The 25,742-nt window shown below is 38.4% G+C and overlaps 2 protein-coding genes and 1 long non-coding RNA gene across 3 annotated transcripts; 2 read left to right on the top strand and 1 right to left on the bottom strand.

The window, feature by feature from the left end:
• The first annotated feature begins 1,667 nt into the window (after window positions 1-1,667).
• Window positions 1,668-5,056, top strand: LOC144665455 (uncharacterized). The gene is made up of 2 exons (XR_013572947.1): window positions 1,668-2,022; window positions 4,598-5,056. It is a non-coding gene; the product is annotated as an uncharacterized LOC144665455 (long non-coding RNA).
• Window positions 5,057-9,418: 4,362 nt separating this feature from the next.
• On the bottom strand, window positions 9,419-23,985 carry LOC144665311 (uncharacterized). The gene is made up of 6 exons (XM_078526541.1): window positions 23,910-23,985; window positions 14,802-15,136; window positions 14,342-14,491; window positions 13,661-13,789; window positions 10,299-10,597; window positions 9,419-9,556 (listed from the first exon to the last, which is right to left on the bottom strand). Exons 2-6 carry the CDS (start codon window positions 15,106-15,108, stop codon window positions 9,419-9,421), a joined length of 1,023 nt encoding a protein of 340 aa, XP_078382667.1. The 5' UTR covers window positions 15,109-15,136; window positions 23,910-23,985.
• LOC144665373 (uncharacterized) lies at window positions 18,135-23,049 on the top strand. Its single transcript, XM_078526616.1, has one exon. The coding sequence runs from the start codon at window positions 18,180-18,182 to the stop codon at window positions 18,873-18,875; it is 696 nt and encodes a 231-aa protein (XP_078382742.1). The 5' UTR covers window positions 18,135-18,179; the 3' UTR covers window positions 18,876-23,049.
• Window positions 23,986-25,742: the final 1,757 nt, after the last annotated feature.

The following is a 25,742-nucleotide window of genomic DNA, read 5'->3' as shown; positions in this document are numbered from 1 at the left end:
GATTTAATTGAACTTTAGTTTTAAAACATTTCTTTCTTTTATTCTGGCTGCAGTAGATGAAATTATATTAAAAACCAAGCGCTAAGCTGTGATAGCGAGCAGGGTGGCCGAGAACTGGCAAATACGCAAAAGTCGCACGGAAAAATTCCGAAGTAAATTAAGACCAACAAAATACAAAGAATCAACAAAAAGTTAACTTAAGCAGAAAGCTGAATTATTTTACGTTTCACATGCAAAAAAATTAGCTCTTTTGGTTGGGGCTTTCGGATAAAATACGAATTTAACTGCATCCAAGAATTTCAAGGAGCCGTAAACAAACAAGATTTCGGGAAAACAAATTAACCTACCTCCGCGTAAACTCGACGTGTGAGCTTTCTATAGCGTGTTGAAGGATCAAACTAACGATACTTGGAGCACAAGAATCAGTCTATCGCAAATGTAAATCTATCGCTGGATGTAAATAACTTTTTGTTTTAATTCAACTGAGGCGTGAAAAAACGCGTTGAACACAAAGTGGCCGAGAACTGGACCCGGCCGAGAACTGGGCCCCATACTGTACAGGGGACATTGCTAGCTGAGAGTCTTAGCGAAATATAGTTTCTCCATGACCTCTGTTATTTTTCACTGAGAACTTTGCGTAGTCTTCCTTATTTTAGTTTTTATATTTTTATCATATGAATGTTATGAGTGAAAACGTTTTGTGAAAGTTTTGTATTTCTTATCTGATTTTAAAGGCCTTTCTCAGAATAAATAAATTAGTTTTTTCATATTTTTATAACTTACCGTATTTAATCAATTAAATGCCTCCCTCGAATGAGCGCTACATATTAGAACAGAAATATTAATAAACGTCGCCCTCAAATAAACGCTGCATCATGGTGATGCAGCATTCATTCGAATAACAGACTCGGAAAGCAAATGCAGTAATAATCAAGCTTGAGCAGGCCAAAAAAAATATTTTTCTTGATTGTAACAAGGTTTTAAGGTATTGAAATTAACTTTTCAGGCATGCACTAAAACATGTTTCTGTTTTTTTTTTTTTTAAATTTAAATGTTCAGTTACCATACTATTGTTTACAAGAAATAAATTGAATTTTAAATGAACGCCGCCCTCGTATAAACGCTTTCCTCTAATAAACGCCGCACTCGAATCACGAAAAATTAAATAAACGCCGTGGCGTTTAATCGAATAAATATGGTACATAAAAGAATATAGCACAGATTCTAAAATGTTATGCGAAAGATCATGAAATTTTCTTAAGTTATAACAACCAAGCTGATCCTGAAGTTATAATGTAGGATAAGGGCTTGGAAAAAAATAAATTCCAGATTGCCCTGTGGTTAACAAGCAGCTCTCAAATTTTGCTTGCCTAGGACTGTGCATGATTATGTTTCTTAGTAAACTTGTGACTGTATAATTTACATGTAGACGACTTGCCTGGGCCTTTTAACCTAAATTACGCAAACAGGCACGAAAAATTAATTGCTTGACAGAAAAATCTACTTGCCCCAGATAATCATAGGGTACTTTTTTAGCCCTGTGGCTATGAGCATTGCTTTCTGGAAGGTTACACATGACTCGTACAATTCTTTAAGCCTTTCAAAGTTTTCCAACTTAAAGCAGTGACTAAATCAAATATTTTTGCCAATTTTTTTTCTACAAGAGAAGTAGGATTAGTTTTTGATCGTGAAAAAAATAAGTTCAAAATGGGCCTGTCTGGGATGACTCGAGGATTATATAATTAAAAGTAAATAATACATACATGTATTATTTATTTACATGTACAACAAGTTTTTTGAGGTCAATTTCAGTGAGAAGTATTTATGGAGGGTGTAAGATGCAGTTTGAAGTTATCATTTATTTTGGTAAATCTGTTGTCTTTCTAAAACTTGCTGTTAGGATTTCCATACTTTTTGCCAGGATGCAAGTTAAGAATTTTACAGGTTTTTGATATGTATAAATTTTGTTTTCAGTGCAGGGAAAACAGTCAAGGGGTGCAGTTAGTGAAATTGGTGATGCAGGTAATCATTACATAAGTGTCAGCTTATACCTTTCTTTAGCTAGATATTAAAAGCTCCATGACACATTAGTGCATGAAACTTGTTTTTCAAGTGTAAAACTATTGGGTGTGAAAAATGGTATGCGTTTTAACCCCTTGGTAAGTTTACATTGTATATTTCCCTAAAATCCTCGTTCAATTGAGGAATTTAATATACACAATTTATCGGTCAGTACAAAATGCAGACTGCAGACTGCAGATTGCAGACTGCAGACTGGGTACAAAATGCAGACTAGGTACAAAATGCAGACTGACATTTAAAACTGTTTTTCATTTTATAACTTACCGGCATTCGCTTTTCATTTTATTTAGTTTTCCGAGCAGGCTATTACACGCATTCATAACGAACACAGTGTGCGCGTGACACGCTGTTTGTCCGCAAAAGAAGAAAATATGCTCGACTAGTAGCTAGTAGTAAGCATCGCATCACTCCGATCCGATCAAATCATAAACAGTTTGCGCTTCTTCAGAACAAAGCAACACCAGCAATTGTTTAAAATCAACCCTCCAAGTTAAGACCATTTTAGTCGCCATGGCGACTAAAATTTTGGAGCTGGTGACTAAATTGGAACCAAAGTCGCCAGCCTGGCGACTAAAATTGAGAAGAAGGATTGAAAGCCTGAGCTTAATTTAACGACTAAAATTTTTCACTGGCGACCAAACCTGAGCAGTCAGTGGCCAAATGGCCACTAAGGAAAGAAATAAACTTGGAGGGTTGAAAATGATCTGCAGTAAGTACGGCAAAGTCTTAGCTTGCAGATCGAGTACGTGAGTTTGAAAAATGGAAAAGTTTTTATGTCGTGAAAATTCCACGATGTAACTGCGGTGATTTAACGCCGTGAAAAGTCGTGCTCTCAAATTTCACGCTGTCGCACAATTCATTGCTTCGACGGTGATTTTTAAAAATTCATCTCGTTTATTTCTCTCACTATGTTTAACCATGATTCATTCTGCTTTCAAAGGCTGACAAGTTCTCCTGAGGAAATTTACTGGTAAAATTATGTTGCTCTTTATCTGCTCGTAGCGCTGTAGTAATTCAGAGTAATTAGAATGTTTTTGTTGGCGAAAAGCGAAAACGAGTTATATATCAGGAGTTCTATATCGGAATGCATTGTTTTAGAAACGTCTCAAATGCCCAACCCGCCGCTTGATGTTGTGAGTAGACAATGAATAGAATCTTTCGAGATTTCATGTTAAAAAATTACCAGGTACTTTCAACTCTTCGTGTTTGCTGTGTTTACGTTTCTTTCACGGCGAAAGAGAAGACGAGAAACATTTGCGATGCCACCCGCCAGATGTCGCGACATATTTAATTAGCGGCAGTTATTTCCCGCTAGCCGCTTGAAATGAATTTTATTCGAAAAGAGTTTTAATCTGTGGTCAAAATTATAAATAAAACCATTAAAAGATTGAAGAAAAAGAACAAAATTAATTTCTCTTTCATGAAAAGCGATTTATTTTGAAAGGCTAACTAAATCGTCGAATATTTATAAACTTTTTTTGAGCCTCCTTAAATGACCATTGTTTTGGCCTCAGTCTGCATTTCTTTTTTGAAAACGAATATTTTGGACTTGTCAAATGTCAGTCTGCATTTTGTACCCAGTCTGCAGTCTGCATTTTGTACCCAGTCTGCAGTCTGCAGTCTGCATTTTGTACTGACCGCACAATTTATATGTAACAGCACATGTACATAAAATGTTTTTATTGTTCAAGTAAAATATTTTCGTTGTTCATACAATGCACCCCTCCCCCACCGTGGAGGAGGGGTGTGAGGGCAAAGAACCAACAAGATCTGCCACCTGACCCGACAAAATGCCGGAATACTTGTAATGATTTTGTGGGAGAAGTGCAAATTGACCTGTTGTGTTTGAATTCCTTTTGTTAATACCTTAATTAAACCTTAATAGCTAATAAGCTCAAGCCCTAACTTAACATAAATTGTCTTGTTGTGGTACCAGGCAAATGTAGAAATAGAACTTAAACTCAGCTGAAATTTTACGTGAACACAAAGACTTAGTAAAATTTTAAAGCTGTTTAGGCCAGAAAAGCCAGCTGGGCTTGTTGATGAACCGGCTAAGTGTTTTCTTAGCTACATCCCTGATAAAAGTTTTAGGGAGAATATGTAAGCTTTCCTGGACTTAATCACAGTACTTTCAACAGCACCTGTCAGAGATAAATAATTATAAGAGTCTCAAAAGACACATCATTTTGTAGGGAACTCTTGAATTAAGCCGGTGTTTCACACCCCAAAACATTCATCAAAGCCTCGCCATGTGCCGGGTCTTTTTGATAGCACTATTAGTGTCTTCAGTAGGTAAAAAAAGGTTTTGCTGACACACTCACTCTGAAAGGACTTTTTGGTTCTAAACATACATGTATCCCCCAACACATTCCCTGGCCCATGCAAAAATTGGAAAAATAACTCTCTTTTTTATGTATCTGTATAATGTTCTGAATAAATTCAATTAAAATTATAAATATTCATTTGATGTCAATGATCATCAACAAAATGGTATCTGTTATTTTCCCTTTTTCAGGGTTAACACGAGTAGCAGAATTTCCACAGAGAGTTGCGGACACACAGAGAGAGAGAGATAAATGAACAATCAGAATATATTATTTCTTCATTGCATGTACAACTAATACTTATGTACTCTGTGTGAAATACAATTTATGTGGTCAGGTGTAATTTTAAAGTTAATGAAATAGAGCCAGATAAGGCTCATCCATGTACGTATTTCTTAAGGGATCTCTGACAACACAATATAAAATCATCCGGCTACCCAAACATTTGTGGGAGGTTTGGTGACCTAATGGTTATTGTGCTGGACTCCGGATCGAGCGGTCCGGGTTCGAGACCTGGCCCGGGCACTACGTTGCGTTCTTAGGCAAGACACTTTACTCTCATAGTTCTTCTCTTCACCCAGGTGTATAAATGGGTACCGGCTTATTTACTGCTGGGGGAGGGGGGGGGGGGGGGTTAACCCTGCAATGGACTAGCATCCCATCCAGGGGGAGTAGAAATACTCCTAGCCGCTTAATAATGCTGCAGAAACCTGGTTATGCTCCAGCCTGATGAGCCACTTGGCTCAACAGCAGGCTTTACCTACCCAAACATTTAATTCCCAGTGCCCACACTGTGAAGAACAGCAATCATGATAATGAGATACACAGTTCATCAATCTCTAAATTAATCTCACATGTTGCAATACAATAATAACTGATAAAATATATGTTGTTCATAGGCAAATTTTTACTTCACCAAAACCGAACTCAGTCATTAAATAATAAAACATTAAACACAGCTGTTTTGTTTTGTGGGTGTGTCTCACAGATTAGTTATTTGTTGTTATTTATAGTATCGGGAAATAATACTGTCACTGTTCCAATAGGGCCCCCGTTTGAGGGGGGGGGGGGGGGTGGGACAAGCTACATGCAAAACTTTCCAGTTGTATGCTATGTACAGCTATAACATACCAGTTATGGTGGGTGTATGGATATTTTCTAGAGCAACGCTTTCTTTGTTCTAGTTTCTCTTTGAGAGTTTATATATCTTTGGGAGGTTACGCACAAACTACTAGATGATCATCCTCTTTTGATTGATCAACTATTTTTACTTTTATTTGGTGCTGTTGTTCATGGTGAAAAACAATACATAATATATATAAAGAAAATAACACAAATAAAAAATTATTCTAAAAAAAATGTAAAGGGCATATAACCGGGGAGCTCCGCTTTTAGGCTTGCCTAAATCTATATATTAAATTCCACGGAAGTTTTGCTTAATTCATTTGACGTGTGCGCTTAGTTCGTAATTTAACGGTTTACATTTATTTATGTTATTTTCCTTATTATTTTGTCTTTTCTGTAACTGTGCTCACATCGTGGAATTGGTATAAGACAGGGGAGGGGGGGGGGGGGGAGGTGACTCTATTGTTTCCAGTTGTTTATTCGTGACCGACTCATCACTGCCAGTATGACGTCACATGGCAACGCTTGAGCGATTCCCTCGGTTTGGTCAGATGAGCGGGATTAAATCGTGAGTACGCCGCAACAGAGGTCCAGAAAGGCTTATCTTTAGTGCTTATATCGCTATTGTTCGCTAATTCTTTCCCAGTAGTTAGGTTTGATGCCTTAACTTACTGTGTGTATGATCTGTTTCTGTTTTTTTGCGCCCGTAATCCTGTAATTTGGTTATTACTTTTAACTCTTGAACGGGACAATAGGCGGGACCGCCATTTTGCTTTCGGGTCAAGCGAAGTCCATCAAAAACATCCATCCACCAAAACATTTTCTCAAATCCGCTTCATAATAGGAGATTTTACTCCTTGATTATTAACGTTTAATCTCCGGGGCCTTCCGTGTCGCTTGAGTTACCCAAACTTCATGTCTTTTCGTTCGAGTGCAAAGGTAAAATTTTTATCCAGAATATGTCTACAACTCCGATCGCTGCTTCGCGATCTCATGTAGAAATTCTTTTTTCCATATATTTTTATTCGCATTCATTGGTTTATTATAATGTACTACTGTTGGTATCTGTGCAGTTCTGTTGTATTTCGTGGTTTTCCTTGCCGTGTCGACTCTTAAATTTCATTGATTGCATACCTCCTGAAAAAAATAAAAATAAATAAAAAGAAAAGCTTACAACACGGGGTATTTCGAGTCGGGCACCCCGAAGTTGCAACCCCGCCCGGCAAGCCTTAACTTTGGCCAGCTTGAATTGAGACAGCGCTTCCATTGTGGTTTGAACGAGGAAAAACGTGTTGTGCAAAATAGACATGAGTTCAAATTCGTTGCCGAAAGACAAGTAATAGAGAATTACCGATTAATAAAGACTAGAGTAAATTTATTCTGAGTTGTTTTTCTATAATACCCAATGAAAGCGCAGGCTCTATCCGACAACTAAGTCCTGTCGGGCGAGGTTAATGCATGGATGGGTGATCAACTGGTATTACCCGTGTAGCGCCTTTTTCCTCTTGATTGCTCCGTTTTGCACCTTTAAGGGAAAAGACATGAAGATCCACGAATGCTGAAAGTCTGATACTGCACGTACATCAAGAACCGTACATCTTGTGCCAAACCTCCTATTTATGTTACAATAAAAATTGAACTCGCTGTGCAAGGACCCTCGAAAGCTCGACCTGTTTACAGATTTCATCGATCATTCTACCCTTTTGCGAAAGTGTTTCTGTTGATTTAAAGAAATGAATATAACGTTTCATCTACCAAAAAAAAGCAGAAGAGAGACAGTTGCATTCGCTAACATCTCTGCATTATTGACTTGAGAAAGTGAAGGAGGGTAACGGAGGAAAATGCCACATTCTTAACTAGTTTCTCGATTGACGCTTGCCTGCCATCTTTAATATCACTCATGCGAAGCGTGACGTCATACTGGCAGTGATGATTTAACCAACATTTTCCTTAGGGACATCCCCCCCCCCCCTGGTATAGGATTAAAAAGGCGCCGAATTCAATTGTGGAATTGCATGCATTTTAGGCATCCTAGTGATGAACGGTTACGGCAATTAGATATTTTCAGGAGCGCCATTTCGTTCATAGTCTGTCCCCTTAGAATATATTTATTGCGTTCTCAAGTAATTTCCATAATTGTAATTGACGTTTTTCACATTTAAATTAATCTTAAACCAAGTCCGTTGTTTCTAATTTCAAAGTTGTGAAATTTAATTTTAAGACCATTTCTGCATTAGGAAAGTTACTTCGCTCTTAGTGTCCTGTACGTGGCTATTATCTTTGTAGATCGTGCAGAATTCGGTCCAGGACCTCATCGAATAAATACCAATCGATACTTTGAGAAATTTCTTAGGATAATTGATAAATATAAAACAATAAATTTAGTGTTTTTTTTTTAATATATCCTGAAAATAAACAATGAAACTGATGGGAGGAATATAGCGGTAGGAAAATTTAACCATTTGCGTTTTATCCCCTTTGGGTGTTACGCGGAAAAGTCTGCTCATCATTTATCTCTCTATTACCTTATTATAGGAAATTAACGCTTGTGTTAATTAAGGTATTTGAAATTAACGCGACTTTAATTAACGCGAATTGAAGAAAAAACTACTTCACAATAAAGAAAATTAACGCGAAAGAGGGGGTAACATTTCAAAATGATGGAAATTAACGCGACGTACAAAAAGAAAAAACACTTTTTGAGACAACAGGAACAAGTTTATTTCAACACTAGGCGTATAATCCTAAATGTAGGAGCTAATTAAAGAAATCTGACCGCCTCAAGCATTCTTCACATATTTAATGATACCGGCAGTTTTCCACCCAGATGAAATAATGCCTTTTTCTAGAAGTCAAGAAGGTCTGGACTGTATCGAGAAATTGGGGGCAAAATAATGGAAATAAAGGTCATGGAAATTAACGCTCCACTTAATTAACGGCTCGGAAATTAACGTTGACGAAAATTAGCGCATCTTAAATTAACGCGAATTTTTGAAATTCGCGTTAATTTCATGACGCGTTAATTTCCTATAATAAGGTATGTTCTGTACATTTCATGGTATTGAATAACATTTCGTCTATACGAAATAAAAACATTTTTTACAGAGGGCGACACGTAATAGCTACACTTACGAACTCGTGGTCCTCTTGGTAACGGATTTGTAAAATGGTATTTATATTTGGAAATGGCGTCATTTCAATCGCAAGTTTAACAATATTTCGAATCCTGATAAGCTCTAAGCATGCCCTTGTTTCCAAACAAATTGGCGCGTGCGCTGCTTAAGTACTTAGTAACAAATGAAAGTTTTCGGTAACAAGGATTCCATTACATATGCAACATTTGAGTATTGTTATACTTATTTTTTCTAAAAAAGCCCTAAAACACAATTTAGATATGCACGAGACCACGACGAAAGGGTACAATCTATAGACAACTGATCTACAATTTACTAACATCAATACAATCTACTGACAATCGATAGCTATACATAATTATAATCTACACCTTATTGATGAAATGTTGACCACGTGAAGAGCAAAAACCGTGAACGATATGACCCACTAGAAATCTGGGTAGACTGCCTTGCTAAGCTTAATAATGCTCCTTTTATTGTTGACCACGGCAAGATATTTTCCTTATCTGAGAGCCTTAAGAACATTATTTATGCGACGTGTCTTATGACCATGTTCATACTGTCACAGACCATGATTATTTTCCGATTTCCCAGTAAACATTTGGGTCGCAACGTTCATGTTTATGCTTTTCACGAGCCGACGATTCTTTAATGAGGTGCAGTCTTCGCGAAATTAGACATTATTAGGCCGCAACATTCTGCTTCCGTTGCACCCTTTCCTTTATTGACTGTTGTAACTGCTTGAAATTGATTTCATCGTACAAATATTTCAACCCTCATACAGGGAAAGAGAGAATAGGTGACAGGATAGAATCGAACATATCTTGCAGGCGTTGTCATGTTCAGTGAATTCTGTACAACCGTTTCTAAATCCACATTTGCTTGAAAAACCTGTAAATATGAGTTAAACAAATACATCATGCAAAATGCAAAAGGCATCAGCTGTTGGTAGGAATGATAAGTAATGTTTTAAAGGATTCCAAAAAACGGACTTACAAAAAGCCCCCGGCGGTTTTAATTTTTCAGGATTCGCTTACCAACGTTGTGTTATATGCTATTGAATTACGATAAACTTTCTAAAACTTGAAAAGGAGTATTAAAACCACCCCCTTTAGACAAGGCAACAAAGTTTTTAATTACTTAATAATTTCTCTTATTACATGACTGAGAAAGTTTGATCACAAAGTTTTCCAATATCGTTTTATAGGTGAATCTTTGTTTACAATAGCTGCCTCATTAGCATAAGAGCTTCAGTTTCTGATCACAGAAATATCATTAATGACTATTGAAAAAGCATAAAAAGATTAATTCTCGCTATATATTTAAGCCTGCTGTCTTGAACACATTTTTTATGTCCCAGGGTCGAAAACTCAAAATTTTACAAAGAATATATGGGCTCATTAGAGCATTTGCCACCCCGAAATTTTGCCGTTTATGAAAGCAAATAATCTTCATCAATATTATATGTAAAGAGCTGATAATTTCGCTGATTTCTAAGTTTCATAAGCTCTTTAAAGTTTGGGAGTTGTTTTGGGTATAGAAAATTGCCTTCTTCACGCAAAGTCGTATGCTAATGAGGCAAAAACATAAACAATGACGTAAGCAATGACGTCAGCAAGGTTCGCCCCTTTACCTTGTCCACATTGTCTTCCTTGTATGCGTTCCAGGTGGCACCATCAGTGGACAAAAGAAGCTTAAAGCTTGTCACAAATGACCCCGTTGGCTTTCCCTGTGTTGCGACTGCGCAGACAGCGCGCACTGCTCCCATATCTACTTGAATAAAGTCGTCTCTGTTTGTTTTAGTCGACGGGCACCATCCAGAAGCTCCATGAAGCCGGCCGTGGTACGAGTAATAATGAAGGTAGACTGTGCTGGAGGTTATTTTGTCATCAGGTATTTTGTTTACATCTGCTACTCCTACTGGTTTGCAGGCTACATGGAAAAATGTACAAGACAATAACTAACAGTTATTGGACGAGGTTGAGAAAAAAATTTCGTGATTTGTCAGTGGCGAACAGATCAATTATAATAAGGCTGAGGCAATTTATTGATCTGCGAGACACTGACAAATCACGATATTTTGCGAGAACCGAGTTCAATAATTGTTTTATCATTCGATCACTGAATTTGTTTCGCACCATTTCTTGCTGAATTAATGTAGACGAAAGCGTAACTTTGCATTTGATAACACGAGCTGGTCTTCATCCAATTCTCTTTCTTTCAGATATTGCCGAAATACAATAAGAGGAAATTGCTTTGCCTTCTTTGTAGTTTCGCTGTTTTTTTCGAGTATAACATTAATTCTTTCAAGGCGCTAACGTACCGGTTGCCACATTCACTGCTAGTACTGCTAAGAATACTGTTACTGATGCTAGTGATACTACTACTACTATTGCTACTGTTATTGCAACGTTTATAGACTTGCCCCAAGTCGCTCGTTTTTTTTCTTTCTATCTATAGTTACTTAAATAAAATCGCTTTAAAATCAAGCCAAAAGACCACTTGAGTAAAATCACCTTTGAAATCGCGCGCGAGAGATCGCGCGGAATTCATTTCTGTGAACGCACGCGCGAAGGAAAACAAATGTCACTTGCCGAGGAATGCCTCGGAACGAGCGACTTGTGTCACTTGCAGGAAAGCGATTCTGGCTGACCTTCATTGCCGCGAAAAATTGCATCATGCTTGTATGCACTGAATAGGTTTCTTTTATCGTATTGACGTCAGTTTCGTGCGCCGTGTGCAGCTGACGCGCGCTGTGGCGTGTCTTAAAACTGCGCTTTTCTTCTCTTTTTTGTGGGAAATCATACTCAAGGCCCTTGATGGCTCTCTCATTTCTGTAAGATTTAAAAGGGACAGGCACAAAAAAGACATCTGTGTTGTTTGTTCTAAAACCGATGTGATAAGGAAAGAAGTCTGCTCAAGAGGTGAAAAGTTAACCGCAAGCTTGCCTCGCGAGCAGCACGCGCTAAGTTTGTGGGCACAGCGCGCTCGACACCGCGGCAGAACGCACTGCGCATGGGTGGAAAATTAACATCCGGTCAGTTTTGTATTTCCGGTTGACTATGTAATCCAGTCGCGTAAATACAAAATTCCCGTCGCGCGAAGTTTAAACACAAAACTTAAGAAATAGCAAAGAAACTTAAGGAAAAGAATGGTCTCTTTCAAAAGTTTATTTATTTTTGTAGCTTCATGCTTTTGCACCATGGGGTTTCCTGCTTGCACCAACATTGAAAATGATGCTTGAAGTTTGCAGGTCGCTAGCGCTCGACAGTTGACAGAGGCAATTCGTTTTCACGGTTTCTATTACTTTTCCCGCTTTAAATTGCTCGCAAATAAAATGCGACAAATGAGAAAACAAAACTACGTAAAACCAAAATAAAGAACCACTGAACTTTCAGGTTTAGGCGAGTTAAATAAATCTTGCCTTCACTGAGAAAAAAGTCACAAAACAAGAAAGAAAACAACATTTGCTCAGTGTTTGCTTGGTTCAACAAGAATGAATTGAGTCTTCGATCGATACTCCCGTACTACCTGGAGTTTTTGCTGGATTAAAAGCTGTTAGCCGAGAAGCTAAACAAGTTTATAATGTGTTTTAATTCAAGACAAAGGCAATTTTATTTCTTAATCCTCCTCACAAGGTCGAATATTCGTCTACTTGGCGGATGTTTTTCTACATTTCCAGTCCGTGTGGCTGCCTCACGCGCGAACACGAAACTTGCAGATTCGCACATGGCGTTCAATTTACCAATTCAAACTTTCAGACTATCGTACCGGTTCTCTCTCTTCAATCTAAAAGGAAAAGCAGAATCATAGACTTGTTTTACAACTTGCTTTAAACCAAAAAGTGAAAACCGAATAATTAAAAATCGGGACTCACTGCCGGGTGTAATCCAACTGAGTTTTTATACCTCTGAACAAAAAACAAACACGAAGCGACTGCGTGCTCTCATTTCCAAAAAGATATTAAGGTCCGAAGTTTTAGGTTAAATAAATGTAGAACTGAAAATAATCAAAGCTATGAATTTAGTCAAGGTTAATCGATGAGGTGAAACTGGCAAGTAAAACTCCGCCTTCCCGCCTTGTGTGAAAGATAAGCTTAAATTTAAGCTTATTAAAGCTCATCTACTGCTCAAATTCAGAATCAAAACCTTAGTGAATCCGCGACTTACCTTTTCTAAATCTATCGAGTATTGTTTCGGTCATATTTAGCTTGTTATCCACGACGACAGCAGATTAAAACACCGCAATTCACGAAGCAAAACAACTAAACGTAGGCAATGATTGACCTTGAACGGAAAGCGTGACGAGTGTCGACGAGTGAAGCCCGTCGAGTGACTGCAAAGGCGACCGGAAGTGCTAAATTCAGCGCATGCGTAGACGTTCTGCCGCGGTGTCAGCGCGCTCAGTAAGTCGCGCGTAAAACAATATGATTGACATAATCTCGATGGCGTCACCGGTGGATTTTTCCACCGGTGACGCCACATTTCAGAATTGGCGCGCTGCAGGTTATCATGACAACGGCATTTTGACAGACATGTTTTCCCAAATTTGTAATTTTTTGTTTTCCTATTAATGGAAATTAACTTTCATGCAGTTATTTTTGCACCGTTTTATTGATTAAGAATACTTTGCAATGATTTTGGGCGGTTTTCTGAGGTTTTCAAAAAAAAATTGAAATCCAAGATGTCGGATCCAAGATGGCGGTTGTTTTGTCGTCATGATGTAGTTGTCACGTGATGTGACGTCATCGTCTCACGTTACTATATCAAAAGGTAGATTTTTGAACATACTTTATATCTTTTAAACTTCATTGTGATTGCTTAAATATTCAGAAAAGATCGAAAAAGTCCGGTACCACTAGTACCTTAGCTAGTTGATGCCAGTGTTGGCCAAATAAAAATAAAAATAAAAATAAAACATTGCTGCAAATTACTTATTCAGGGGCTGAAGGAAAAAGCTTTAATCTATATTGAAGGACAACAATACAATACTTACGAAGTAATACGCAACTTTGTCCATCACCAGAATGCCCAATTTTACAAGAGCAGCTGAATGAACCAATTGTATTAACACAAACGGCATTAACATCGCACATACTGTACGAGCCACTGCATTCGTCAATATCTAAAAGAAAACAAGTAACTTTTATTTATCATGTACAAAATGTCCCCTATCACTTATAAGAATATTGCTGTCCTGTATATGAGTTCCTTTGGATGACTGTAGGGCCCGATGAATTTCCTCACCCCCTATTATGAAACAGTTCATATATAGCGAGCTAAGATCCAAGGTCAAATTCGTCAAAAAACGTTAAGATAATCTTGTTTGAATGGGTAACATTGTAATCAAAACAGTTTTTTTTATAACTGATATAAATCAAAACCTGAAAGACGGCAATGACTCGCGTTGAACTCTAACCAAATGCTTGAGACAGTTATCATTCCAATAATAAACTCTTACTTAACAGAAATAAACAATAAAATGATTGAATACCTGCTAAAGTATATTTAGTTACAACCAATTTATGTCTGGGACATTCGCCGACACTGGGATCAATATTTACATGGTATTTAACCCCGTGGATATATAACACAATGAACGAAGAATTAGTCATTTCACAAGCGCTGGATGGAGGAATGGACGACTTAAAAAGACATTTAAATATTTATACTTCACCTTCTGTCTCTATATCGCAGTGAGCAAGGCCAACTTTCCCAGGTATAATGGAATCAAACCAGTATCTGCCGCTGACCGCTAGTCCTCCTTCACTCGCCTTGATTTCTTTACACGATTCTGCGGGCAGCTCAGGTATGGAACCGAGGGGAACTAGAAGATACAAAGAGTGTTATACAATCCATTTTATTTTTCTGAATTAAATGAAAACTTTTACCAAATGGTACAAAAGTATATTTTTAGGACTTCAGAAAAAGAATCAAAAAACTTTCTATGTTGTTATAAAACCAAAATTTGTAGACCTGTGCACGACCCTAGGAAATGGTTAAAAAAGTTAGTTTTGTAGTACTGCAGAAACAGACGACTTTAATTTGTTTTTCTTTTTTGGCGCTCTAGCACTGATTATATTCTAACCACGTGACCGTCCCTATCAAAACAAGCTGTAGCGTCCGTGCAACGTCACCTCTTTTTCTTCCTCGTCGACAATAATATTTGTCCGTGTCAGGAACGAAATCTTCAGGTCTGGCTTCCTTGGTGCGATTGTTCAGCTCACACATGTACCGGGAAATGACGTAGTTAAGGCTTTGACATCTTACGTCATCACTGCAGGCCTGAATGCATTCAGGCGAGTTTGAAGTTTTAATCGTTTTGAAAATGTGTTTCTTGAGCATCATGCCAAAGATGGAGTATTCGCCTTCGCATTTCTGTGCACTTATTTCACAGAACACCTGGCACAGCAGTAGCTGTACCGCGATACGTAAACGATGCATCCCCACTATTCAAGTTCTTCGGCAGTCCCTAAATCGAAATATATATTAGTATTAGGTTAGGTTGGGAATTAAGATGAATCTTTTTCTTCTTCCAAAAAAGTCAAGTGTATATATTATTTAAAGAGAACGACTGCAGTGTTTATGGCACACAAAAAATAATAATTAAGCCAACGAAGTGCTTCGTCACTTAATAATATTTGGTCGTCAAAAAATAAAACAAAAACAAATCAAAAAATAAACAGTAAAACAAAAAGAAGAGAATCGATTTTGTGGCGATTAGGGTATCAGGACACAAGGCCAAAATTAATGCGAAAATCGAACAACGTCAGCGCCTTTTAAAGTTTATTTCACTCGATCCCTGCAGATATTTTCAAGCTAAAATTATGCGTCGAGTGCATTATGTTAGGAGACAGGCTACGGTGTACATGACACGAAAAATATTTAAGTCAATGACTTTCTTTACAACTCATGATCATTTGGTTTTCATAAAAGAAAGCCACAATAATAAAAAAAATGAAATTAAATAAAATATTTAAAAAAAAAATTGAATCAATTTTTTGACAATTATGGTATCAGAATAGAAGCACAACATCAATATTAACAAAATCGAACACTGTCAGATATTTTCCAGCCAATCAATGGCCAGGCTGCCAAGATGTAGCCAATCAGATTAGGTGTAACAGTTCACGCTAATTTATTCACAAGGCTCTCTTTCTGAGCGGGAGGTTTCCCAATGACGTACTTGAAAAAGAAATAAAAAACTTTCTAAACTCATTTTTATGACTATTATTTTAAATTCCCAGTTGGTTTAAATAATGTCATCACAGGATGTCTTCAAAAATTCTCAAAATTATAACTTATTGATGCCACTTTTATTGAAAACTTTCGCAATAAAAAGTTTTCACTGTAGCAGTGCAAAAATGTAATTATATTTAATGGGGTTTGTTTGAAATCCTGTGTAGCTTAAAAACATCGTTGTAAATAGCATGGGAAAATTAATGTTTGCCCAAGTAAATTGACGTCATAAAGAGCATTTGTTTAATGGGACTATGTCACAGATTTTAACAGATTTTTGAACAACCCGAATTTATGTTTGTGTCGTAGGAAACCTAAACATAATGGTCCATTTTTATTAACAAAAGTTTGGCTGCAGATGGCTCGGATGGAAATAAATTGCAATTTGAAAACGTAAGCCAACGTTTTCAAATTGTTTCCGCGCGCCTCCAAAAAAAAATCGATATTTATAGCTGAAGTTAGATTTCTATCCCCAAATAAAGGTTATATCTTCCGTTAAATGTCCAAAGATACTGTTTTTATGTGTAACTTCGCCTACCACTTATTTCAGAACAGTTTTGGACCAAAATACTGCACAATCCCCGTGACATAGTCCCTTTAATGTTTGCTAGCAACAGAGTCAAGGTCAATTTCCTCTCTATGCGATGCTTTATTTAAGAAACGCTTTACGTTGATACAGATCTTTGCTTTAGGTGTAAAGCATTTTGAAACTTAAACGAATATGCCAAGTTGAGCCAATGCAAGACTCATGAGATTACCGAGAAAAACATTTCCGTGTTATATTTCGATTTTCCAACACGTTAATAATTGATAAGTTAATCCTAATAATTCAGATTTTCAAGAGAAAACCAAGAATTTCCATAGCTACATCTGTTTTTTTTTTTCTTGTAACATACTATACGGTCGCCATGTTGCCGTACCGAGTCAGAAAATTAAAATCTTCCTATAATTCTCATGTTCGAAAAACATGGATCTAAAGTGCTTTTAAAATTTGTTTGTAATTCTTTGATGTTGTTATAATTGTTCGTACTTAAAATAAACTTGTGGACTAATACCGCCAATAGATTTAAGGACGTTCGCGCGAAAATCTTCCAACATTGCAATTTTTCTTAAAATTTCACCAGAGCTAGTTTATCAGTTACTTTTATCAGAAATGTAAAAAAAGTGGGGGTCACCGACTTCGTTTCCGAGATACGATAAGCGAAAGAGGGCGCGTATTTGGATAAATTTCACTTCGTCACTCGATATGACCTCAGCGGCTTCGGGCGACAAAATATTTTAAATGAATTGATGTAGGCTAACTTTCTTTGCCTGAATTTATTTCAGTGGGTCTATTGTACAAATATATTTCGCTTTTGAAGTCCCTTAAGGAAAATCTTGCCTTAAAGAATTGGATTTGCGAAAACTCGAGGGTGGAAAATGTGACTGATTTGGTCGCGCGCGAGGGGAGAAAATGAAAAAATAACAAACTTCCAACATTGGAATTTCGCTCATTTTTTGTCAATCAGTAGAGATTTATCAGTAACGGTGGTATATCCCGAAAAAAGTGGGGGTCACCGACCGTTTAAGAGAGGAAACTGCAAGCGAAGTTAACGCAACGGCTACCCACCTTATATGAGTTTGGAAAATGTAATTTGTGATGATCTTAAATTAGCATAAATTACTATTTTGCCGGCACGGACCAGAGGGTTGGGTACGGGTTTGAGGTGGGCAGTGTATAGTGGGATTTGAGTTTGAAATCGGTGACAGTTGGCGAGGTGAGACATTCTACTAAGGATGGGCCGATACTGGTTTTTCAAAACGATACGATATCGATACGATATTTGCCTTTTTTCTCGATATCGATCTCGATATCGATATTATGACGTCATTTCCGTCCTGATGTCATTGGTTTGTCACGTGACCATACAAAGGACAGACCTGCCATTATAAATGTTAGCCAAGAATGCTGATTTTGGTCTTTTTGTTTCACTGTTGCATCAGCAATGTGTGGACATAAAGTCAAGGCAAGAAAAATTCAATTATTGACAAGAACATCAATATTTCTTTGAGAAAAATTGTATTTTTCAACCACAGGTGCTGACCAGAAGACCGCAGGCTCAGGTCACGTGTGTAGTATCGAAAGCGTATCGAAAGTGCGATATTTTTCGAAAGTATCGATACTTTTCAAAATTGTCAAAATATCGATGTATCGAATATTTGGTATCGAGTATCGGCCCATCCTTACATTCTACGGTCAGCCTTTGCCGTGTTTAGGTTAACTTTAGTTTTCTGCAATGGATGAAGCTAAAGTCAAAGCGATCATCGCTCAGAACAATCACGATCTGCTTGGCCAGATTAAGGATTTAGTTTCCACTTCAATTTCTGATCTAAAGAGATCCAATGATTCGAATGCCGCGGAGCAGATGTCTGAGATCAAGAGGATAAAGCGGGATGCTCCATCTTCTTTCAAGAAGAAGAGTAATGAAGAGCAATATAAAGCCAATAAATCAGTCATGGAAGCTGTCGAAGACGCTAGCGTCGCTCTTGAGCGTAAGGACCTTCTGAAGACCAAGGAATCGTTGGATCGGGGTATGTCTTTGCTTAAAGATCGGCAAAAGTTAATTTTGTTGGCGGATAAGTCGCCGTATGGTTGGAAAACCGTTTTGGAATATAAACATCACGACTTGGCGGAGGACGAAGAAGACGAAAAGAAGATTTATAGAGCTGAAACGAGAGCGGCTAGAGCCACCAAACGCTTCGCTCCGCGTGGTCTGGGATTACAGCGCCGTTCTGGAATACCTGTCCCAAGAAATTCACAGCTCACCGTCGGCCAAATGCCTAATTCCTTTACTCGGGTCAATCAACAGCTTTCCGTTGGTAGATCTGCCAGTGCCGGGCTTTGCTTTGCCTGTGGAAAACCTGGACATTGGCGTGCTTCTTGCCCGATTTTTCTTTCCGCTTCCAATCCTGCCATCCAACAGCCAAAGTGACTAGACAGCAATATCCAGGATCAAGGTGTAGTTGGTTCTAGTTTTCTTTTGCGTTGTTTTCCGTTTGTCTTATTTTTCGCGGTGTTTTTCACACGAGTCGTGCTGAGTGCTTTTGTCTTAATTTGCATTTATTAAACAATGTTTTTCCCGTCGTGTATTATTCATTTCTAGACCATGAGTCTGAGGCTTTGCCATTGCCGTTTTGTGAGTTATCTTTTCTAGACGATCCATCGCTGAACTGTGAAATTACATGTGACGATGCACCTGTTTCTGTTAAAGGAAGATTGCGTAAATCGCTTCAGTTTTGGAAAGATATTGACGCACCTCGTTTCATCATTGACACTATTGAGTTTGGATATAAGTTGCCACTTCTTCAAATTCCAGCACCTTTTGTTGCTCGGAACAATAATTCAGCGATTCAGGAATCTGACTTTGTTGAGAATGCTATTAACGAACTTATTAGTTTGGATTGTATCACCGAAGTTCTTACACCTCCTACTATAATTAATCCATTATCTGTGTCTATTCAGAAGTCAGGGAAAAAGCGCTTGATCTTGGATCTTCGTCATGTCAATCTATATCTTTTCAAGTTTAAGTTTCGATGCGAGGACCTGTCCGTTGCCAAGGAAGTTTTAAATCCCGGGGATTTCATGTTCTCATTTGACTTAAAATCGGGTTATCATCATGTGGATATCTTTCCGGATCATAGGCAATATCTGTCGTTTTCTTGGACCTTTTCGTCCGGTCATACTAGATATTTTCAGTTTTCAGTTTTGCCATTTGGCCTTAGTTCTGCTCCTTATTTATTTACGAAGCTTCTCATGGCGTTAGTCAAAAAATGGAGATCCGAGGGCAAGTCCATAATTGTTTTTCTAGACGATGGTCTAGGGGCGGCTGCTGACTGTATTAAAGCAAAGATCTCTAGTTTGGCTGTTCATTCCGACCTATTAAAGTCTGGTTTCCTACCTAACGAAGAGAGATCCGTATGGGATCCTACTCAAGTGATTACCTGGCTTGGGACTGTTATTAATACTTCCCAGTGTGTTATCAAAGCTACGGACAAGAGAATTGACTCTCTTATTAACGATTTATCATCTCTTTTATGTTCGGAGCACTCCTTGCACCAAGTTCGCAAGCTTGCAAGCGTGTGTGGAAAAATTATCTCGCTCGGGAACTGCGTCGGTAACGTCACTAGACTTATGACCAGGAATACCTTTCTGGTTATTAATTCCGCAGCTAATTGGAATTCACTTGTGTCTTTGACACCTGAATGTCTACACGAATTGAATTTTTGGAATAGCAATCTCCCTGATATCAACGGCCTTCCTTTGTGGCCTATTAAGCGCAAGCCTTCCAAAATCGTTTACTCGGATGCGTCCAATTCAGCCTGCGGGAGTTACATACAATTCGAGGACAAAACTTTTCACCAAAACTGGTCTGATTACGAGAGTTCACAAAGTTCGACTTTTCGCGAACTTCTTGCTGTTTCATTGTCCTTGAAGGCGTTCAAGGATTCTCTTGGTTCCCAGACTGTTGTCTGGTATACTGACAACCAGAATGTTGTTCGCATCGTTAACATCGGATCCAAAGTTCCAGTTTTGCAACAGTTGGCTCTTGATGTTCACCGACAATGTCTCATCGGCGGTACTAGCATTGACATGCAATGGATTCCCAGGGACCTTAACACTCGTGCCGATGATATTAGCAAGTCAGTTGATTACGATGATTATGCAATCGATGATTCCGTTTTTTATGCTCTAGACGAGCTCTGGGGTCCTCACACTTGTGATAGATTCGCCTGCCATTACAATGCAAAGCTTCAGCTTTTCAATTCTAGGTATTATCAGCCTGGTTCGTCTGGCGTCAACGCTTTCGTCCAAGATTGGTCCAACCACAACAACTGGCTCTGTCCTCCTGTCTGTTTGACATGCAAAGTCGTCAGTCATTTGAAGCTCTGTAATGCGTCCGGCACTCTCATCGTTCCCCTTTGGAGATCAGCGCATTTTTGGCCCATCCTTTGTTTCGACGGTGTGCACTGGAGCAGTTTCGTTCATGATTGGGTGGTCCTCCCTAATCTTCCCCATCTGTTCATCAGAGGCAAAGCCAAGAATTCCATTTTCGGATCCGGTCCGCTAAATTTCTCAATGGTAGCTTTGCGCATTAATTTTAGTATTGCACCCAGGCAAGGTTCTGCGTTAGTTTGCAATGCATTTCGCGTTCCACAGTGTTAGCGCTGTGTTTTCTGGCCTTGAGGCGCCTTGCATTAAGCAGGCGGCCCTTTGAGACGTACCCTTGAGGGGTCTGTGATATTTGTATACATTGCCCTTGACGGGCCTTTGATTTGAGTCTGTTAATGTTCAAGATTTCTATACAGTGCCCTTGTGGGGCCTTTGATTTGAGACTGTTAACGTTGGAGTTTTCTATACAGTGCCCTTGACGGGTGAATAGATTGTGTTTATTGCAGTTTTGTTACTGCGTTGTATAAGCGTACTTAAATATAACATTGTTTTTTCTCTGAGGCTCCTTGCCTGTATTTATTGTGTTGTTTAGGGGGGAGGGGGCCTTCCCTTTGTCCTTTGTATTCCTTCATTATCACTTGGTTTTTTGTTTTTTCCCTAGATATTTTTGATACAGAGTTCTGGACTTCTCCTACATGTGATACAAGAGAGGTTGCTTTGTTGACAGAGAATATGAAGTTTACAGCTCTTGCATCCAGGGCTTCAGGGACATCTCTTTGTTATACAAGGGTTTTCAATAGATGGAGATCGTTTGCTACTTCCGTTCTGGGTACCAGTCCTTTCCCGGTAGACCCCTTTCATTGTGCTTTGTTTCTACAGTATCTACTGGAGTCAAGCAGATCAGTTTCTTCTATCAATTCCGCCTTCTATGCTTTCAAGTGGCTGCACGATTTGGCGGGAATGAGTTCCCCTACTAGTCATCCCACTGTTGTGGCTGTGAAAGAAGGTGCCGTTCGTTCTGCCTCCTCACCGGCTAACCACAGAAAGGAACCTCTTGAGGTGGAGCATCTCAGGAAATTAGCTGCAAAAACTGACTTGCATGATCTCTTACAGTTGCGTAATTTAGTTATGTTTGTTCTAGCTTTTTCCGGCTTTCTTCGTTTTTCCGAGTTGTCACTTATTCGAACCAAATATGTTAAGTTTGAAGATGGTTTTCTTTCCATTTTTATTGGTAAAAGTAAAGCCGACCAGTTAAGGGAGGGTCAGTCCGTGGTTATTGCTGAGTCACCTGGCTCTAGTATTTGTCCTGTGGCCCTTCTTAAGCTTTATATTACAAGTTCTAGCCTTTCTTTTGATTCTGAGGATTACCTTTTCAGGCCTGTATCATCCTCTAGTAATCGCAAGCGTCTTGTGTCAGTCAATAAGCCTATATGTTATTCTACTTATAGAGAGTCGTTTAAGAAGTCTTTTCGCGATATTGTTCCGGATATTTCTAAATTTAGTACCCACTCTGCCAGATCAGGTGGGGCGACTTTGGCTGCGAACTCCGGTGTCCCTGAGAGGAATCTTCAACGTCACGGCCGTTGGGCCTCTACCTCAGCCAAGAACATTTACGTCAAAGACTCTTTAGCCAGTAGATTAGAAGTCTCTAAATCATTGTCTATCTAGCTCTAGCCCTTTCTTTTTGGCTCTATGTTGGCTTGGCTGGCCAACGCACCCAATTTAATAATTGTGTGTCCGGTTGTGTAGTGGAGGCAAAATATGTAATTTGTGATGATCTTAAATTAGCATAAATTACTATTTTGCCGGCACGGACCAGAGGGTTGGGTACGGGTTTGAGGTGGGCAGTGTATAGTGGGATTTGAGTTTGAAATCGGTGACAGTTGGCGAGGTGAGACATTCTACGGTCAGCCTTTGCCGTGTTTAGGTTAACTTTAGTTTTCTTTCAATGATGTCATCAGTTGTAATCTACTGTTGTACTTTAATTTTGTTCTGTTATTATTTCGCTGTATAATGCCTTAGGTATTTTGAATTAAGATACCCTAAAACCCCAAGGGTTGCACCACTGCATTGGTCGGGGGCACACGTTCCCAATTTTTTCCACTTGCTGGTTTTAGGGTTTTCGTGTCCGGCTTTGGTGCTCTTAGTTATTGTTATATGCTGAGTTGAAATAAACGGGACGATGGCTTGGCTGGCCAACGCACCCAATTTAATAATTGTGTGTCCGGTTGTGTAGTGGAGGCAAAATGTTTTCTCAGCGCGCGCGCTCATGCATGACGTGGCATGACGTTGCGACATGAATTACGTGCGCAGTAAGGATGCGCATAAACAATTAGCGCGAACGTCCTTTAACGCCCGGTAATACGGGCAGCATTTTTGTTCAACTTGTCTCGCAACATTGTTGCATTGCAAGTTGAAGGAGTTGTTGCCCGTATTACTACCGCGCGCTCAACTTGTCTCGCAACAAATTTCGGTGTTGCAAGTTGGAAAAAATTGTTGCAAAAAGTAGAAGTCGGTTCTACTTTGTGCAACATGTTTCTGCAACTTGCAACATCGAAATTTGTTGCGAGACAAGTTGAGCGCGCGGTAGTAATACGGGCAACAACTCCTTCAACTTGCAATGCAACAATGTTGCGAGACAAGTTGAACAAAAATGTTGTATTTTTGACAAAATTCGAGTTGTTTTGATAGCCGATGAAGCATTGTCTCGAGTGTTTAATATATCTTTTCAATCGAAACAAAAACCGAGGAGTAAAAGGAGAAATAAAATCGTAAAAATCTACGATTGGGTATCCAAACCACCGTCACGGTTATGATTTTCATTGTTATTGAATTGATGAATTATTATTGAGTTTGAGAAAATTTAATGTCAAACTGTTATAACTAATATAAGGAGGCAGCGGTACCTTATGGAAGTTTTTTTTTTTCATTTAGAAAAAGAGGCCCAGTGCAAGAACAAAATCATTAATAAGACACATAATAATGGTATTGAACTCTTATCCTTCATATATTTTCTTTTCTTTAGTTAATATATTACAGTGTTGCACCAATAAAATATCGCATTCGAAAGATTTACCTTTTTGCTCAGTAGCTTAGTTTTCTTCGGAATTCCTTCTTGATAGAAATGGCGAAAGTCTATTGCAAGGGTGTTTTTCTCCTTCTCCGTGTTCGAGCTAAATGCTACTCGCCCAAAACTTGCAGTAAACAGCAGGACTTGCTGAATATAAATGAAAAAATATGTTCTTTTATGTTGAAACAGAATCCTAAGAAGGTGTCGGACCCTGTCGGAGTAGTAGTAAATTATTTATAAAGTCATTATATACAAACAATGTGCATGATTAGTTCTTGTGTGTGAATACTTTTCCGGACGAACAAAGGGCGATTTGGTGTTTTATGTCGAGCTTTTTGTAAAAAAAATTGAGTTTGGGAAGGAGCTAGACATTTTCAGTAATTGTTTATATCCAACAGCAAAATGCTATGAACCGGTCTACTGTAAGAAACGGTTTTGGAATGTGGCTAGGCATGTAAAAAAAAAAAAACAAACAAACAAACAAACAAACAAGCAAACAAACAAAAAAAAAACATTAAATTGAGAGCACTTCGTTTGTCATTTTTAGTTAACGCTTTGTTACTTAATCATTTTGCATCTTCTGAACATAAATCCGGAAAAATCTTAAATATATTATTATCATTCACTAACATTTCACAATACCCATATATATGGACGAAGTACTTTAGGGATATCGTCTGATTTTAACCAGGCTATCTTACGCACAATTTCGTTGGTTAATAATTGCAAAGTGCACCACAGGGTACCCAGGTTCACGCTTTGACAACTCTGTCAGAATGGAGGCATCGTAATTATAAGGAATTGTATGAAACTTTAAAGCAAAAATTCATATCGAAAGAAAATATAATAAATAGCTAGTAAAGCGCACATTTTACAACATAGGTTGTCTATGTTTTTTTTTTCTGTCTGTTCTAAAGCATTTAAACCTTATTTAATCGATATTTTTAATTTTTGTTTACTCTTACTTAAATTTATGCAAGGGTGATCATTTCCGACGCTCGATAAACACCACTGTTCGGCCAAAAAAAAAAAGCAAAAACCTGCTTTTAATTTGATCCACTCACTCCAAAACTTCGCATGGGCATAGCTCGAAGAACACACTTGCAATATGAGGGTTTTGGCGCAAATCCAAAAAAATGCGTTCGGGGCTTCGCCTGGCTCGCCTGCCGGCTTCGCCATTCTCGCCCCTCACTGTTTTTTTGGATTTGCGTCCAAAACCCTCATATTGCAAGTGTGTCGGGGTTAGATGACAGCCTTTCAACCCATGCACATGTATCTAGGCAAAGGCACCCTTTTAACACTTGTTGAGGACTGTCCTAAAACAAGTGGCCCCCGCCAAGCCCCAAAGAACAGGCGCGCCAGAATTATTTTTCAATTGAACAAATATTTTTTACTTTGTATATGCACCAAATGGCTGCTGCAAGATATTCGTCAGAAGTTTTGCAAGCTATGATGGAGGAAAACCTCCGTGAATTTCAAAGAAACCCGCAAAGAAATTTGTCTTTTTTACTGGCCAACACCGATTTTAACGATTGGCTCCGAGTATGGAAAATGGACATACCCGAAACCGAAAAAAACAACAAAGATCTTTTAATTTTTGCAAAAAAACACAAAAAAAAGTTTTATGATCTTTTGGAAAGTGAAATTGAAGAATTGAATGACATAAAAGCAAGCTTCGGGCTTAAAGTAAAATTTTCGATGAAAAGAAACGGAGTTACGCAACACATGGAGCACTATTTCAGAGAAAGAGAACCGCGTATTTTTACAAAAAACACCAAAGACCGAATAAAAAAAGAGTTTGACGAATTTATTGACAAAGCAAAGGGAGAAATCGAGGCT

Source organism: Oculina patagonica, chromosome 9 (assembly GCF_052425735.1).
Source record: "Oculina patagonica isolate OP01 chromosome 9, crgOcupat, whole genome shotgun sequence".
In the NCBI taxonomy this organism is placed as follows: Eukaryota; Metazoa; Cnidaria; class Anthozoa; order Scleractinia; family Oculinidae; genus Oculina; species Oculina patagonica.
Note: the sequence above shows the minus strand (reverse complement) of the source record. Positions and strands in the feature narration are given on the sequence as shown.

Bases quoted from the DNA above. Each gene is read 5' to 3' on its own strand.
- LOC144665311 (XM_078526541.1), bottom strand. From the start codon at position 15,108: ATGCATCGTTTACGTATCGCGGTACAGCTACTGCTGTGCCAGGTGTTC. The intron at 14,492-14,801 runs GTGACGTTGCAC...TGTATCTTCTAG, and splicing joins TCGACGAGGAAGAAAAAGAG to TTCCCCTCGGTTCCATACCT. The intron at 10,598-13,660 runs GTAAGTATTGTA...TTTTCCATGTAG, and splicing joins ACAAAGTTGCGTATTACTTC to CCTGCAAACCAGTAGGAGTA.
- LOC144665373 (XM_078526616.1), top strand. From the start codon at position 18,180: ATGGATGAAGCTAAAGTCAAAGCGATCATCGCTCAGAACAATCACGAT.